General features: G+C 41.4%; 1 protein-coding gene across 6 annotated transcripts in view; it reads left to right on the top strand.

Moving 5' to 3' along the window:
- The window catches only part of septin9b (septin 9b), a 97,876-nt gene extending 80,393 nt beyond the window's left edge, over positions 1–17,483 (top strand). For all 6 annotated transcript variants that reach the window (XM_033624062.2, XM_033624061.2, XM_033624060.2 and 3 more), the window contains 8 exons: positions 97–225; positions 375–456; positions 723–860; positions 5,476–5,593; positions 9,117–9,212; positions 9,556–9,652; positions 13,662–13,713; positions 15,340–17,483. In XM_033624062.2, the coding sequence (XP_033479953.1) occupies positions 97–225; positions 375–456; positions 723–860; positions 5,476–5,593; positions 9,117–9,212; positions 9,556–9,652; positions 13,662–13,713; positions 15,340–15,556 (929 nt within the window). In that variant the 3' untranslated portion in view covers positions 15,557–17,483. The remainder of the gene's footprint in view (positions 1–96; positions 226–374; positions 457–722; positions 861–5,475; positions 5,594–9,116; positions 9,213–9,555; positions 9,653–13,661; positions 13,714–15,339) is intronic.
- Positions 17,484–17,758: the final 275 nt, after the last annotated feature.

The raw sequence follows: 17,758 nt of genomic DNA, 5'->3' as shown, positions 1-17,758 counted from the left end.
GTGAGTCTCTGGGGTTAAAACCACCAGTGAATGTGTTCCCAGTTTCTCTAACTGTTGTGTGTGTCTCTGTGTGTGTCTGTGCTTTTTCCTGATCAGGGCAAAGCGGCCTGGGTAAATCCACTCTCATGAACACCCTGTTCAAATCCAAGGTGAGCCGTAAGTCAGTGCAGCCTGACCCGGAGGAGAGGATCCCCAAGACCATCGAGATCAAGTCCATCAGTCACGGTCGGCCAGTGTTCATGTTTCGTAGCCTAAAGCCAACATTTTTGTGATATTATTAACATGTGTTTCCTGCTGCTCCATCAGACTACTGAGTTGTTGCTTTGTGTGTGAGCGTGTGTCCAAATGAAATACTGAATTGTTTGTTTGTGCAGACATTGAGGAGAAAGGAGTGAGGATGAAGCTGACAGTAATTGACACTCCGGGCTTTGGGGATCAGATCAACAATGAAAACTGGTGAGCTCAGGTTACCTTATCTGGAGGCCTCGCTAGCTGTTAGTAAAGTCATTTCTGTCATTGCATCTGTAAGGTTACTTATTCATTCTGACTTAGATAAGACCATAGTATTATTTTATATAGCATATTACATAAAAGCAGTATAACTCTGCATGAAATCACATTATTCATTACTATAATTATATAGTTATTCAGATGTCGGCGTAGCTTTAATAACTATTGGCAAGAGGTTTTGACTGTGGCCTGATTCCTTTTTCCTTTGTCAGCTGGCAGCCCATTATGAAGTTCATCAACGACCAGTATGAAGCCTACCTGCAGGAAGAAATCAACATCAACAGGAAGAAGAGGATCCCCGACTCCAGGGTGCACTGCTGCATATACTTCATACCTCCCACAGGCCACTGGTAAGATCACATATTAAAGCGCTCTCCTCTGACTAAGTGCCCCACTTTTTTGCTCCTGATTCCAGCAGTTTCTCCCACAGCTGCAGAGACTAATCAGGCCTTCTGGGAATCTCTCCTGACCCATTGTCTGTCCACAGCTCTTTAACCACATTCTTCTCCAGCTTTTCTTTATCATCTCTCTCTGTAGTGACCACATGTGGAACTCATTCTTTCCTCAGGGACACTGAAAATCACACGAAGAGTCAGATTTCACAATGAAATTGGACTCTTGGGTTCTCATGGTTTACAGAGAATTATCAGAATGTTGTGAGTGCCTTATCTTGAGTAGAGAAGGCATATTAAATACTAAAATATGCCAATCTTTTTACCAGAGCGTGTTAATTATAGGCTCACTGATTAATGTGTTGCATACACATTGCAAATGCATACAATTGTGTGACCTTAACACAAAACCTTCCTCAATCCGCCAACCTCCTAATGAATCACTATGCCTGAAAGTGTTTTCCACTGAATTTAATTTGAAAAAAGGGCTGCATCAGAGATCTGGATTTGATCATTGATTCTGTGCCTTCATTTTTCATCTGGAACATGTTGTTAAACAGAGAGATGGGACACTGAGTGGTTCACAGATCCATTCCAGGTGGAGCCAGACATGACAGTAGTCAGAGACGAGCACATTTTGGATGAGGCTGCGTGGAGCCAGAGCAGAAAAACTATTGTCCTAAGTGTATATGATGCGAACAAATCAAAGTTGCGAGGATTTTAACAGTAATGTTGCTGTAATTTGGCACAAGATTTATCCAAGTAAATGAACTGAAGGAAGGTTTCTTGGAAAGACAACCAGTCATGTCCAAAGTGTCCTTACAGCTTCTTGGCAGAGCACACGCCTCTCTTCAGACAACCAGGTGGGGGCTGATTGCTTTACTTACACTGCGTCTGTGTCGGCATATTTTACTGCGGCAGAGATAACACAAACCACATTTCTCCTGCTGCTCTCTCAGTGATTAGGGTCTTTTTTTCCCAGGCCCACTCTGTAATTTGTTCGATTTAACAGCGATGATTAGTCCGTCCTTATGTGCACTGAGGGTCAAGGAAGGGCACACAGCAAGCCTCACTGCACACACACAGAATTTATAGTCCACAGAGGAATCTTGAAAAGAGTGCTGTTTTGTACACATGGAGATAAAAGCACACAAAACACCCATGTGCATCAACTGTTAACAGACGCTCATTCACTAACAATCTGAGTCCATATCTCTGTGACGGCTGCCGCTTCATATTTCCGTGCACCACCAACTCAACAGTTGTCCTCTTCAACGCTCTCCGTATGAGTGGGGGATGACATGTGTGTGTCTGTGTGTCCTGCTGTTTGACAGACCCCCTCATCATCTGCTCATGTCGCCACAGCTGCAGCTTCGGAGAATGTGTGCATCCCTGTTCGTGCAAAGCAGCGCGTGTAGTGGACTCAAGTGGGCAGTCGGCATGCTAACACTTGTGTAACTACAGTTGTGTGAATGTCCTGAATGTGTTTGCGTGTCATACACAACTTACAGCTGCTAGGTTCGACAACACACATACTGCTCACCTCTCTGTCCCTGTCCTTTATCCTCAAATGTCTCTAAGCACACTATATTCAAACTGTCACACAAACATCCCAGACATGCACACTTTCATGAATGCATGAGAATGCACACTCATTTTGAAAACAAGACGCAAACATCTGTCAGGAAGTGGTGTCTTCCTTACAGCCACCCAGAGGGTATCAGGCAGCAGAACAAAGGAGACATCTGTTGGGGCTACTGTTGTGACCTGGCATAGTGAAGAATGTACACTGATCAGCAACAATATTAAAACACTGACAGGTGAAGTGAATACCATTAATCATCTTGTTACAGTGCTCTGCTGGGAAGCCTTGGATCCTGGCATTCATGTGGATGCCACTTGACACAAACCACCCACCCAAACACCATTGCAGACCAAGTATGCCCTGTCATGGCAATGGCACTTCCCCGTTGGCAGTGGCCCCCTAGAAAGACATGCCGGTACCCCTGAGCCGGTACCCCTGAGCCAAGTCTGTTCCACAGTGGGGTCTCCTTGGATCAGACTTGGCTCTGACCTGTTGAGACATGGACACAGGACTTCTGTGGGTGTCTTGTGGTGTCTTGCATCAGGGTGTTGGCGCTGGATTCTTTGAGTCCTGTGGGTTGCGAGGTGGGGTATCAGCACATGCCACAGATGCTCAATTGGATTGGGATCTTGGGAATTTGGAGGCCAGATTGATGCCTTGAGCTCTTGGTCAGGTTCCTCGGGCCATTCCTGAGCAGTGTTTGCAGTGTGGCATTGTCCTGCTGGGGGGGGGGGGGGGATCCTGCTATCAGGAAGTGCCATAGCCATGAGGGGATGTATGTTTAACAATGTTTAGGTGGGTGGTGCTTGTCAAGTTGTCCCCACATGAATGCCAGAACCAAAGGTTTCCCTGCAGATCAGTATTATTCACCTCATCTGTCAGTGATTTTAATATTTTGGCTGATGGGTGTATGTTAAAAGACACATATTTATGTGTGCATATGTTAGGTATGAAGGCTTAGAATAGAGGACACGTAGTACATATTTGCAATCTAATTTTCTGTGCACCAAAAACAACAAAACACTTTGTCTTGGCACTGATTTGTGCTGGACAAGTTTTGTTGTTCTCCCACAGATTTTAGCTGTTCATCAAGAGGGAGAAAAAAGTGCTGGAACAAACTCTAAAATCCTTCTCTATTATTCTTTTTTTGCTTATTTTCCCTGGCTTTTCACATAGTTGAAGTTTTTAAATTAGGGCCTGTAACCAATTACACAGACATGGCGCCAAAAGCCTCTGGATGCCTCTGCCATGTGACCACAGTCCAAGAATGACAGGCAGAAAAATGATGACAGGACTTCTTTGGTAGCTCTCACAGGCCTCTATCATTGGAGATATGCTGGTTTTTGTTTGATTGTCTATTTGTCTGAAGTGTTTTAAACAGCAGTTTGTATTTATCAAGGCTCTGATATAATTTGCGTGTCAGCAATTTGCTTTTGAGTTGCTTCTGTGGTTTCAGATAGACGAACGGTGCTCAGTGAGGCAGAACACACTCATGGCATCAGCAGCCATTTCCGATAATGGCTGTTTCCCCTCTGGCCGGTCTTGTTGTTACCTCATTTAACATGTCTTCCTGAAAAGAAGAAGGCTGCACTTTGACTCTCATCAACTCAGAGCTGCTTTCTGATCTGTTATATAAAAGAAGGAAGTAAGAGCCGCAGAGCTTATCATATTCAAGTCATAAAAACATGACTGCTATTTTTTCTGCCACATAAAAAGGAGAATTTGTGCATGCAAGCAGGCATTTAAGTGGACATCTGTGCATGCATGCATACTTATTTATTGCCCATATGTTCATGTGCACAGATACATGTGTACACATGAAAGTGTGCATGTATGTTCAGTCGTGCATATGGCGCAGCTCACATGCCAATTTGAACGTTCCTGCATCTGTATGTAGATCATTTACGTATGCACATGTTACATAATTTATATTCAATAAACATTCGCACGAAGAGATCATTACCCTCTTTCCCTTTGATTTCTCGCTATCCTACCTCTCTGCATGCACACTGTGACACGTACCAGTTGTCCCCTCACCATGAAAAATGCATAAAAAACATAGTGATGTCTGGTTGAATGCACTGCTTACTGTGTCATCTTTCTATACCTTTGTGTGTGCAGCTCTGTTTCTCCATTCCTCTGTCTTGCTCCGTGTAACACATGCTCCCCTGTGTCTCGTCCTATGTTCGTGGTGACATGCTTGTTAGTCTGTGTGTGTAAGAGCCAGCCAGGCCTCTCCTCCAGCTGCCCCTGGGTCTTTGAACCAGGCTGGCCTGGCTTGGCTGGGGCTAATTGGAGGGCAGAACAGACAGCATGAGGGGAGTCTGTCTGGAGGAGCAACTGGAGGCAACGTTGAGACAGAAAAAAATAGGAAACATACGGGAACAGGGCAGCAGTGTAGAAGTGTGTGGAGTGATTTAAGGACAGCGCTAATCAGTGCTTCACACAGGCACAACCATACAAAAGGAAAGTGAAAACCTTACCTGACATGTGGAGAATATACTATGTCCCAATTTGCTTTGTGTGAAGTGAAAGCAGAATATTTGAGACAAATGGGAGACGGCAAACAATGAGCTGCATTAGACTGACTGTTTTATGCATTAACTCTTAAAATGAATGAGCACGCACTTCTATATTTTCCTGAAATCACACCTAGGAGAGCCTAACAGGAAAATGGTTTGAATGAGCACAGGAAAGACATGGCAGCATATGATAGTGTAGTATGATTAGCGTCATCATGAGAGACCAGGGTGGACTGCATGGAATGGAATAGACCATGATTGCCCTCTAGTGGTTTTTCTGTTTCATTACATTCATTTTGAGGACTTAGTGTAGCAGAATATGTTTGCTTTGTGCCACATAAAGTTTAAAGATGTACAAATCTGCAGTGTTGTGAATTGTCTCCCCCTTTTTTTGTTTCAGTCCAGTCCATGTAAAGCTTCAGACATTTAGGCATGAAAATAAGTTGTTATCTCTCTCGTCCTCCAGCCTGAGGCCTCTGGATGTGGAGTTCATGAGGCGTCTCAGTAAGGTGGTCAACATCGTTCCCGTCATCGCCAAGGCCGACACACTCACCCTGGAGGAGAGGGACTTCTTTAAACAGACGGTGAGACGAGTGTGTGTGTGTGATTGGTTGAGAGAGGTGCTTTTACAAGTGTCTGAAAATATTTTGTTAGTGTGAGGCTGGTTTCTACATGTGACTTTGGTCAATCTCATCCTCCCCATCACACCTGCAATAACTTGCAGCAGGTATTTAACGTAAGTTTAAAATAAAGGGATCAGTAGGTTAAACAGTCGGCGGGTTCCCCTAGCTAACACACGTGTATGCATACCCACAACCACAGCCTGGTAACATACGAAGACCTGCCAGGCACCACAAACAAAAGCCATCTGGGCAAACCCACATTGTACCCATCCCGGGGAATACTGTACCATCTCTATAACTGCAACATTTCGAAACTCATGCTCAGCCCAGACGGAAACATTTAAGAACTCTTTATTTGAAGCATTTATTTACTGAGCGGCGTTCCACAACTCTTAAGTCTGGCTCTTTTTTTAGATGGGGAACCTCTGCCCAGTTGCCAACCGAGCAGGCAGGCCCGTCATTACCAGTGAATTAGTGGGTGATCGTACAAGTCAGCAAGAAAGGTCGCCACTGTGTGGTGCATGGAAAAAACATAACCCCTCTGAAGGAGCTAGAAAGTTGACCAAGTTTATTTATTCTGTTTTTGATTCTTCAATGACTGACAAAGCTCTTTACAGGTTGCACATCTGTAAGTGTTGACAGTCAGCTCACCACTTTGATCCAGATTAGAATATCTCAACAACTATTGCATGGATAAGCACATGCAATACCCTCTAATGAGTTTTGTGATCCCCTGTTTTTTCTGCTACTGTAGCACCACCCTGAGGTTCACATTTGTGGTTTTGAGAAACAACTATTAGATGGAGTGCCATTAAATGTGGTATAGATAATGACTTTGATGATCCCTTGACTTTAACACTTGAAAAACTAATAACATCCCCCATCAGCCTCAGCTGTATTTTGTGATTAAGTGCTAATTGGCAAATGTTAGCGACACACTAAACTAAGATGGTGAACATGAATGAGGATTAACATTAAACCTGCTTAACTCTGTACTGTCATTATGAATACATTAGCATGTAGCTCAAAGCAAGGCTGTAGCTAAGTACAACCTTTACAGAGGTGTTAGCATGACTATAGACACTTGGAGCTTTTCTCATTTCCCAGTTTGTACATCCTCATTTCCTTTCCTTGCCTCCTGCCCTCACGTCTTAACTTAATCACTTCCACCTGAGTTGTGAGTGCAGGAGTCAAGGAAGAGACACGAGGAAAGACGAAGTTGAAATGACTTCCATAAAGGATACACCTGTGCATCCTTGCTCATAGCTCCTCTGGCAAGCCTCCTCTTTCCTCAAAATGCATTTTAAGAATTGAGACATCCTTTCAACCTTGTCACAGGCAGGAGGACAGAGGAGAGGCAAGACGAGGAGGCACAAAATAGACATGTGGAAAAACCCTTAGTTCTTTCAGTATGACCTTAACTGTATGATGTTAAATGACAAGATTAGAAAAAAAACACCTAGCCAAAGTCAGCAAATGTATTTAGACTAAACTCTGGAAGCTATGAAGGTTTTTTATCTAGAAGGCACATTTCAAGTCGCTCTCAGGGTCATTTGCTCTCACTTGGTATGTTACAGAAGCTTCATTCATAGCAAACACACATGACACTCCCCGGTCTGATAATCCTCCGCTGTAATGTCACCTCCTTATCGCGGCTTTCCCTGCTACAACAGATACCTGCTTCACCTGGCTTGAGTCTTAAACGGTCCCCGCCGCATCCCTTCCTCAGTATGTTTCTGTTGGATAATTCTCAATCCACAGGAGAGACAGCCACCTGCCTTCCTCCATCATTTCCTTTATCTCTCCATCCCTCCCTCCAAGACTCTGGACTTCCCTAAAAGCTTTACTCGTTTTAGAGACGCGCAATGGGTGTCTTGGCCACCGTTTTCCCCCTGATGCCTATAACACCGTCCAATAAGAACAAAGCGGGGATTGGACCAGGCCCTGGCAAAGAATGGAAGCCGCAGGGCTTGTAGCTGGATTGTTTTGGTTGGCCGCACATGCTCTGTATGACCCTGAAGATTATTGACTAAAAGCCTCTCGTGCCAAATGTTTTTTTTTTTCTTTTTCATTTTCCCTGCAGCAACTTGCAAACAGAATAAGAGGGGGTTTTCTATTAAATGTTCAGCCTCAGTGTGTCCAGCTGTGAGTGTCTGTTCGCATTCCTCTAACCGACAGTTGATGTGGCTTTTTTTTCGCAGAATTTCACTCGGTTTGCGTCCTATAATGTAAGCCTGAGAAAGCTCCCAAGGATAAACAATAAAATGTTTGATCAAGGACCAAGTGGAAATTGCCAGAGTAGTAATTGTGGGAGTGAACAGTCATTCATTAAAAGGTCATTTCTTCCAGAAGCTGGTCTGTCTATTTTTCTGCATTCTTCCCTGAGTTTCAGTCATTATATCGACATACAGAGAATACGGGAGGCCATTTTATAAGCCATGCCTCTGTCTGGATGTATTTTTTTTAATGTCAACACCAGCCTGTATAACATAACCAAGTGTTTATTTAAGTCCTCGAGTGGGTCAGAGCAGCTTCTATTCAAGTCTCCAGCCTAGACTTAAATACCTGTATGTAAACAGGATTCAGTTCAAGCATCAAGTGGTGTTTATGGTTGACTGACTTCTATGTTAGCCGGGATGGTGAGATGATGGATGAAGGGTTTGACTGATTGTTTTTGTTTGACAAGAGGGCTTCCTTTTCTTCAGTGCCTGTTTCAGTTCTACGGAAACTTTGGTATAATGGTTCAGCAGCAGTGGAAAAATCTCTTTGAAATTGATGACTGAGACTTTCAAGGCTGTTTTAGAGTGGTAAAATATCGATTATTAAAAGATTTAGGTGGTCAGTAATATATTAAGTTCCAATCCAATTGTCAGATAAAATTTGGTATTGTACATTTCTGCAAACCACAGCGGATATGTTGAAACTTAACATTACAACAATGTTGTGGTTTAGGTGTGGTTAGGTTTAGGGACAAACATCACTTGGTTATGGTTAGGAAAAGATCATTTTTGGGCCTAAAATTCCTGGTTTTGTGGGCAGAGTGCCTGCTGGAAAAGTAGCGATGTCTCAATAAAAAGTAACTTTTTCTCATACGTTATCCCAGCAGGGAAAGCAGCAATATCTTGGTAAAAAAAATGACCCATTTATGTACCTAAAAAGCTGCAGGAATGATTTGCTAAATCACAACTAGTTTTGTTATTTGTTGGTCTCAAACAGTGTTCTGCAGCTGGGCAGACATCACGCCTGGGTGACATGCCATCCACCTTCCCCTTCAATAACAAATTCAGCTTAAACATAATATCACTTTAGAAATGTTGATATGATATGTAGTATGACACGTGCAAATGTAACGTATTTGTGATTTGCAGAAACATACAATGCCAACATGTTCTTCTGGAGATTCGACTGTGAGTGCTGTTGCTGTGTACACTTAGCCACTTTGATTGAATGTTGTCTGTGTGTCATTGTGCTCGGCTTTGTGCAGATTAGGGAAGAGCTGCGAGCCAACGGAATCGATGTTTACCCTCAGAAAGAGTTTGATGAGGATGCAGACGACAGGATGATCAATGACAAAATCAGGGTAAGTTCACACAGGTTCTGACAGCTCCGCAGTGACGATCCTCCCGTGGCTCCAGTACTTGACATAGCAATCACAAATGTGTATTTTGCAGATTTAAAATCAAGCCTTTGTCAGATGTAATTTCTTCTTTTTGTCTCCTGTTCTTTTCTGTTTTTCTTCGGCGAACCGTAACAGTCATGATTGTCACACACACACACACACACACACAAACAAGTCAATTTCATCATCTTGTTCTAGCAAAGGTTTAACAACCAAAAGCATGACCTGAAAACAAATCAGCCGTAGCGCTTCAGTGACTGTGTGCATTTGTGCGTGTGTGTGTTTGCATGTGTGCACTCAACAGGAGATGATCCCTTTTGCTGTTGTGGGCAGTGACCAGGAGTACCAGGTGAACGGAAAGAGGATTCTGGGAAGGAAAACAAAATGGGGCACCATAGAGGGTAATACACACGCATCCTAAGACACACACACACACACACACACACACACACACACACACACACATAAAATGGCACAGTTGTTTTACTTGACCTGCCAAACAGACAATAGAAAATGATTCACCAGACAAAATAATGCATGTGTCCTGACAGTCAACCATGTTCACTTATAGCTTCATTATAGCTTCACTGCCAGCATCAGTTAAAACTGCAATTCAATGAGTTTTGTGAGTGACATTAATTTATTACAGATTTACCTAATAATATATTATAATGTCCATCTGCACGGCAGAGTTCATTCAAACACTAAAACGTCTCATTTACTGCACTCGCACCTGTTCAGCTGACAGTGCCAGGCCATGTACTGTAATCACTCTGATAGATGATATAATCACATGCACGTTACCAGATCAGTTGATAGCATTCACACAACGTCCCAGCAACAGCGTTGTGAAACAGCTTCGCAAAGAAGACGACAGATAATCATTTTTCGTGTATTTTCAACATGTGGAAATTTACGAACTGCAGCTTTAAAATCTGGCCAGCTGGTTTAAACATCTGTTGTTTGACTACCAGGCATTTGTTTACATACGTCTCTCTGAGTCTGTAACTAGGGACACGTATGAGACAGGAGGAAGAGATTTACAAGGACTTTGTGTGTCCTTCAGGATAACAAAGACATGCTGTCTCACACACACTCGCACGCAGCAACTGTGATACAGTTTACATTTGTTGGCCTGCGCTTCATGCTCACACTGCCAAGGAGGTTCTTAGTAAGTGAATGTCCTCACATCACCCATGAGTGGGTGTATATATGTGTGTGTACACTTGCATGAGAGACAGAGAGGACATCTGTCTGGACAGGGAGTGAAAGTATGATTGGAGGACAATAAGACAGCTGAAGGTTCTCCTTCCCAGGATGCACCTCAGTGCCTTCCTCTGCAGTGCATACTGAGGTCTAGTTTATTGGCTGAGCTATAAATGCATTGTAAAATATAAATCTCTCGCTAAAAATAAACCATTTTTATATCTTGTAAATTATTCAGACTGTAGAATGTAGAAAGCTGCTTGTCTGTTTCATCTGTGATTCAGTGTGGTTGGGAACCACCTACTGCTTCACTGGGAATATGACCTTCAAAGACATTGTGAGAAACAACATACTGCACAAATATGTAAAGTTAGCTCAAGGACAAATCAACTATTTAAGTGTGGTGTAGGTGAAATTACTCCAGTTCTGTCCTTGCAGAAAGTAAAAGTCTGAGTTATTTTCTGCTACTTTATAGTTCCGCTTTACTAAATCTTAGAGGTAAATATGTACGCTGTAAGCCACACCATGTCTCTGAACACTGCAGTTAATCATTTACCTAGTTTTTCATTAATTTTTAAATAGATATTTCACATTAATCATGTGAAAAGCTTAACGAATATGATACAAAACCTATCACAAAAAGCAGTGACTACCTGGGGCCTTTCACATTTCCGATGTCTAGTTGTGAGATGTTGGCAGTTCCACCAAAGAAAGATCTTCCTGCTAAATCTCTCAGATTGTTTTATTTAAACAACAGTTAAATGCATGTAGTGCTGAAATTGTCCCATATTTCACAAAAAAAAACAAAGATCAGAGAGTTTGGTTAGAAGTTTTTGGTTTTTAAATTACTAGAGCCCCTGACCCTGAGATTGGGAACCACTGTACCACACTACCCAGCTGAAGTTAAAACTAGCTGCACTTCAGCGAGCTACAACAGTTGAATGATGCCTATGCATGAATGCATTTATATTAACAATCTAATAAATAATTAATAATTTATCAGTCAAAAGGCCCAGTACTTCTATTTTAGATATATAATGCTGATAATACTTGAATGTACTTTTACTTGTAATGGAGTATTTTTACATCATTATATTGGTACTTTTACTTAAGTAAAGTTTTTGAGTACTTCTATCACCACTGCCTGAAGGGACAGTTCTATGCCAAATCAAAAACACACATATTTCCTCTTACTGTTACTGTACTGTTTATCGACCTAGATTGTTTTTGTGTGAGTTGCCAAGTGTTGGAGATATCGTAGAGAGGTTTTCTTTCTTTTGAATATAATGGAACTAGATGGCACTCAGCTTGTGGTGCTCAAAGCGCCAAAAAAATACATTTGAAAAACTCAACAGCAATGTCTCTTTCCAGAAATCATGACCTGGTTACTCAAGATAATCCACAGACCTTGTTGTGAGCAGTTTCATACAGGAACTATTTTCTTTCTACCAAACTATACCCGCCAACCATATTACTGCACAGAGGGATGCATGCATCCACTACTAGCTCACCTAGCACCACTGAGTTAGCTAAAATTACAGCTAAGATGAGGTAGATGCCATTAATGTTTACATCTCATGCTGTCAGGGGGACAGGCCTCTCTTAGATGAGTAGATGTACGCTTCCTTCTGTGCAGTGATACAGTTAGTGGGTGCAGTTTGGTAGAAAGAAATTAGTTCCTACATGAAACTGCTCACAACACAGTCTGTGGATTATCTTGAGTAACCGGGTCATGATTTCTGGAAAGAGACATTGCTGTTGAGTTTATCAAATGTATTTTTGGCACTTTGAGCACCACAAGCTGAGTGCCATCTAGTTCCACTATACTGTAGAGAGGTAGACATCTTTACGGCCGACAACTTCAGCACTCTGCAACTCACACCAAAACAATCTAGATTAATAATTAGGGCTACAGGTAAGAGGAAAAATATGTATTTTTGATTTTGGGTTGAACTGTCCCTTTAAAAATCATTAAAACAACAGCTGATCAGAAGAATCCAGTGCGGGCAAGTGATCAGGAAGTAGTCTGTTCAAGACTTAGAAGGTTGTAAACATGTTGCTGTTGCAACTATAGTTATTTGTATTATTTTACTTCTAATAAATGATTACTTTGAGTCTACGTGAAGCTCAGATGTGCAATTAATTCAAACTAAAACAAGGCAGTTGTACTTGCTGAGAAGATGACATTTTTGGAGGTATTACCATGAACCCCTTTAGTGTTAGGAACTTGAAGGTGACTACAGCTCTCTCAGCAGGCATTATGAAATTAACTCCACAGAACTGCAGGGGCAGGAGAGGTGAAGTACACGGACTGTGGGACAAATGCCGTCTTGTCCAGCTGAAAGAACAATGGCTCCATTCTAGTAAAGCCAGGCGGTGGGAGAGAGGGAACAAGGAAAAGGAGGAGAGAGGAAGCTGCTGCGCTGCTGGACTTGTCGGCACCGACATAATTTAGGCCCCAGAGGAAAAGTCTCGGTATATCATGAGTCGAGAAGAAACTATTTATTTTCAGAGGCTAGGGGGACATTTAGAGATGGACAGAGGAAAAGGAGTGGAGTATATACGCATTTAAATGTATATATCTTACTGTATGTGGGGATTTATAGGGACGAGTTTACTGGAGATACCAGCAGTGCAGCTCGTTACAAGTTAGTGGCGTCTTGCCTCGATGCCACTAATCAGCGCTCACAGACCCAGCAGTTATTCCACTCTCCTCCTTTCAAAGAGAATTTAATTTCCTGCCCATGGATTTCAAAGCTTTACATAAATAGCACCCTCCTTTTTTCATTTACACTCTTGACATAATCTATAATTCAAACATGTGTTAGCCCTACTGGAGGCACCAGCAGCTTGTCACAGGGAGTTTGTTAAAACGTCTCACTTAAAGTTCTCCAATATAGAGGAGAGCCGAGATGTATTAAATTACTCCAAAGTGGAGGAGTGTGTTATCTTGGCTTTAGAAAATTGCAGGAGATGTCATGTTAGAGGATGCCCTTCAGTTGACTCCAGATCAACACTGCCACTTGGCGGTGCTTTGAGGAATGGCAAGCGAGCTGGAATAAAGGGGATCATATTTAGTTACCTCATTTCAGGTGTTCACCATCTTTCCTTGTGTGTGTAAATCCCTAATTTATCTTCACTGTGGCATAAAAACTGAAGATTAGTTATGTAATTCAACTAATGTTTCCTCTTTTCTCTTTGCAGTTGAGAATATTGCACACTGTGAGTTTGCGTACCTGCGAGACCTCCTCATCAGGTGAGCTTCCACCATCACTCTAGTGTTTATTAAACTAATTCTGTGATATACAGGAACTGATATAAAAGACCTGTTATGGGCTGAGCCTCCTGCTAGATTGGAAGCATCTCACTTTATTTGCTGAAATGAATTGGAAACAGCACTGAGACTCTATGAAGCTTCACTTCCCCACTGAAATCAATACTAATAAAATTCTTTTAGATGGGTTGAGTGCTTCCCCAGACAGTGTTACAACAGACATTTCTACTAAGGTACTCCAGTAAATATAGGCATTTGAGTTGCTTGTTAGTACAAGAGTCTTATAAAACAATGGTTGCCATACCTTTTTTTTTTTTTTTTTTTTTTTTAACATATTCAACCTTCTCAGTTAAAAATGACCATGAATATTTATTGTTAATAAACTGTCAAAACAAATAACAGTGATGTTATCTGGAAATGCTTGATTTTATATCTTTTGTGTTTAAAGGTTTTTTGTTTTTTTTTTTTGTTTTTTTTTAACATAGATCTCAATTCAGACTAAAACATACACACAAAGGGACAATTCAACCCCAAACAAAAATACACATTTTTCCCTTACCTTTAGTGCAATTTATTAATCTAGGTAGTTTTGGTGTGAGTTGCAGAGTGTTGGAGATATCAGCTATCGATATGTCTCCCTGCACTCAAATTTAATGGAACTAGATGGCACTCAACTTGCGGCGCCCAGGATGCCAAAAATACATTTGAAAAACTCAGCTCAACTACTCACGCCAACTGTATCACTGTGCAGAAGGAAGCGCGCATCTACTGCTAGCTCACCTAGCATCACTGAGCTAGCTAAGGTTCGAGCTCAGGCAAGGAGAACACCTTTATAGTTTACATCATAAGCTCTCCTGAGCATAAAGGCACTTGCACATGACCAGCGTTAAAACTCTCTTGATGCCTGCTCTTGATGCCTGCTGTGGGTTATTGTTTTCCTATGGAAGCTAGTGTTAACACTGACGTCGGGGTACTATTCGACTTTGGCTTCACCAGCGTTTTGACGCGACGCTGAAAGTTAAGTTTTGTTGAACTTCGACCCTGTTTGACGCTGACCTTTCCATTTAGAGCCATTGATTCCACCGCCAGCACTGCTTTCGGCCGGCCGTCAGTGCGTGTACAGTCAGCATTGGGTCAAGCCGATGGCGAGCAATGCTGTGTCGGCAAATCGGCATCATGTGAAAGCGCCATAAGGCTCTCATCCATGAGTAGATGCACACTTCCTTCTGCGCAGTGATACAGTTGGTGGGTGTAGTTTGGTAGAAAGAAAATAGTTCTGACATGAAACCACTCACAACAAGGTCTGTGGATTATCTTGAGTAACCGAGTCATGATTTCTGGAAAGAGACATTGCTGTTGAGTTTTTCAAATGTATTTTTTAGCGCTTCGAGCACCACAAGCCGAATGCCATCTAGTTCCATTATATTAGAGTGAAGGCAGACATCTCTACGCCCGATATCTCCAACACTCTGCAACTCACACCAGAACTATCTAGATTAATAAATAGCCCCACATGTAAGAGGAAAAATATGTATTTTTGATTTTGGGATGAACTGTCCCTTTAAGGCAATACTCACTGGTGTTGTAATGCTGTCTTCTGTCTTTCAGGACACACATGCAGAACATCAAGGACATCACAGGCAGCATCCACTATGAGTCATATCGTGTCCGCCGGTTAAATGAATCCAACGCCCATTTCAGCTCACAACCACCCGACCATCCTGCGGCTCAGCCGAAGGCCAACGGTCAGCCTGAGGAGCAGCCCAGCATTGTGCAGGCCAACGGAGTGGCTGCTCAGCATGAAGCCCTATCCCACGAGATGTAGAGTCAATATATGATATCAGGACACAGCCAGGCATAAAACATACACTCACACATGTACTCTGTTTACATGAACAAGCCCACATGCACACAAACACACACAACCATGCTGTGAAGCCTATTTTTATTTCCTTAGAAGGACTTTTTTTTTTTGCCAAAAAACTACCTAACCACAACCTGTTAATTTATCAGGAATTTACAGGACACATGATTCACAGTAAATCCAAACATTTTCCTTCTGTGGGCTGTTTTTTTTTTCCCAATCATTACAACTCTGAGAAAAATCATGTCTTTCTTTGCAGATCCACATACTGTACAGAGCTCCTCTTTTTTCCCATCTGCCTGACTGCACAATGCAGTCTACATTCAGGATTGTTTACAATAAACCAAGTTGTCAGGTTATGGATAAGCAAATGTAAAGCTATATGCCTCATTACTGCTGGGTTTATTTTTAGAGCACTCACTGACTGTCAGGGCTGCAGTGGAGTGCAGTAGCCATGCAGGTAAGATGTGAGTAGATCAGTGGAAACAATGTACAGGATTTTGATCAGAATCAATGAGTATGATGGAAAAAGAGTGCCCATTAGGGAAAACAGTTGTATACAGAATACCTTTGCAGGATCTTGGGTTGACAGACGGGAGGTTTAGCCATGCAGGGCTGAGGAGAAATTACATAATTCATAATGAAGTACAGCACGTCAGATGATACTACATTAGTTTAGCATTAGCAATAACTGTTAGTGCCACTGGCCTGGTCTGCTTTGTGTTGTGGTGTATAGTTTTGTATAGAAACTAGGGATTAAGTAGGGATAGTTAGATTAGGTTATAGTATCATGGAGAAAGTAAAGATATTGTTGACACCTCCACGCTGCAAAATAATAATACAAATTAAAAAAGAAAAAGAAAAAAAAAAAACGTGAGCAGTGTCAGTGTGGAGCAGCATTCGGAAAAATTTGTCCCTTGTCATTTTTCCGTTGTGTTATGATGTTTTTAAAAACCCCTTTTTGCCAAGCCATCCTGTCTCTTTCTATATAATGCTGATGTCGTGTAATACAGTCATACCTTGCATTTTACATTGCTTATTTACTATTGTATTTTTATTGCTGTTGTTCATGTTCTAATATTATTGTATACGATGGGAGTTGTGGAGGAATCTGTGCAACTGTTGTCCCATGCAGCCGTTTGGTCCATTTTCTTCTGACTGTAAACCAAATAAAAGTCATTTTTTTCTGTTCTAAAGAGAAGCACATACAGTATATAGAGTTGATTTATGAATAGGTATTTATGTGTATGTCAAGTGTAATCAGTTTTAATTCAGCTTTCATTCCAGCTGTTGGCTTCCAGAGGTCTGTTGCAGGTCTCTAGCGGTGATGATCTTTTAGCTTTAGACAGTGTTTGAGTTTTCGTGGCCTGCATTCACACAGCATGTTATACCCTGTTGGCCAGGCTGCACTATAACGAGCACCAAAGTGCAAAAGTTGTTTATATTTGTACATTGATCATTAATAACTACAACTGAACCTGCCAATAGTTAATGGTTAGAGCAGTGACATTAAAACATTTTGTCAGAATTTGTGCCAAAAAAACATATAAACAGCACAGTTTATGTTAATATTTGTGTGCATTGATACAAACTCAAGGGATATTTTACAGAGGCTACATCTAAATTAAAAACAAACTTATTTTCCTAACAAAAATAGAGTATACTTTCTGCCTCTTTAAGTCACAACAAAGATCCATACATACATACAGAAGAGATAATGCATTCAGAAACCAAGAGAACTATTGTCTTCTATCCAGAGAAAGTTATTGGGTTACACTTTGTTTACTGTTGTATAGTTCTTGTGTAATTTGTTATGGTATCATAGATTAAGGTTTTATCTTTGGTATGCTATCTCAAAGAATAAAGATTGATATTTTTATTGTTTAAAGTTGATTGTCTTGATTGTCAACACTTAACTCAGTAAAGTGGTGCAAATTAGCGCTGATGCTTCTCTATGCTGATGATTCCCAAAGGTTTAATTAATTTGAATTCTCACGGTGTCAAACCCATGACAACATGTCATTATTCATCAGTTGGGTAACTAACTTTAAAATGACAACATTATTTAAATAGTTAAGAACATTTTCAGTGTGTCCTGTTTTTGAATATAATAGATTTCACTTTAGATATGATCGATGGAGTGTTTTTCATCATCATTTAATC

The sequence above is a fragment of the Epinephelus lanceolatus genome, chromosome 3 (genome assembly GCF_041903045.1).
Source record: "Epinephelus lanceolatus isolate andai-2023 chromosome 3, ASM4190304v1, whole genome shotgun sequence".
Taxonomy (NCBI): domain Eukaryota; kingdom Metazoa; phylum Chordata; class Actinopteri; order Perciformes; family Serranidae; genus Epinephelus; species Epinephelus lanceolatus.
Note: the sequence above shows the minus strand (reverse complement) of the source record. Positions and strands in the feature narration are given on the sequence as shown.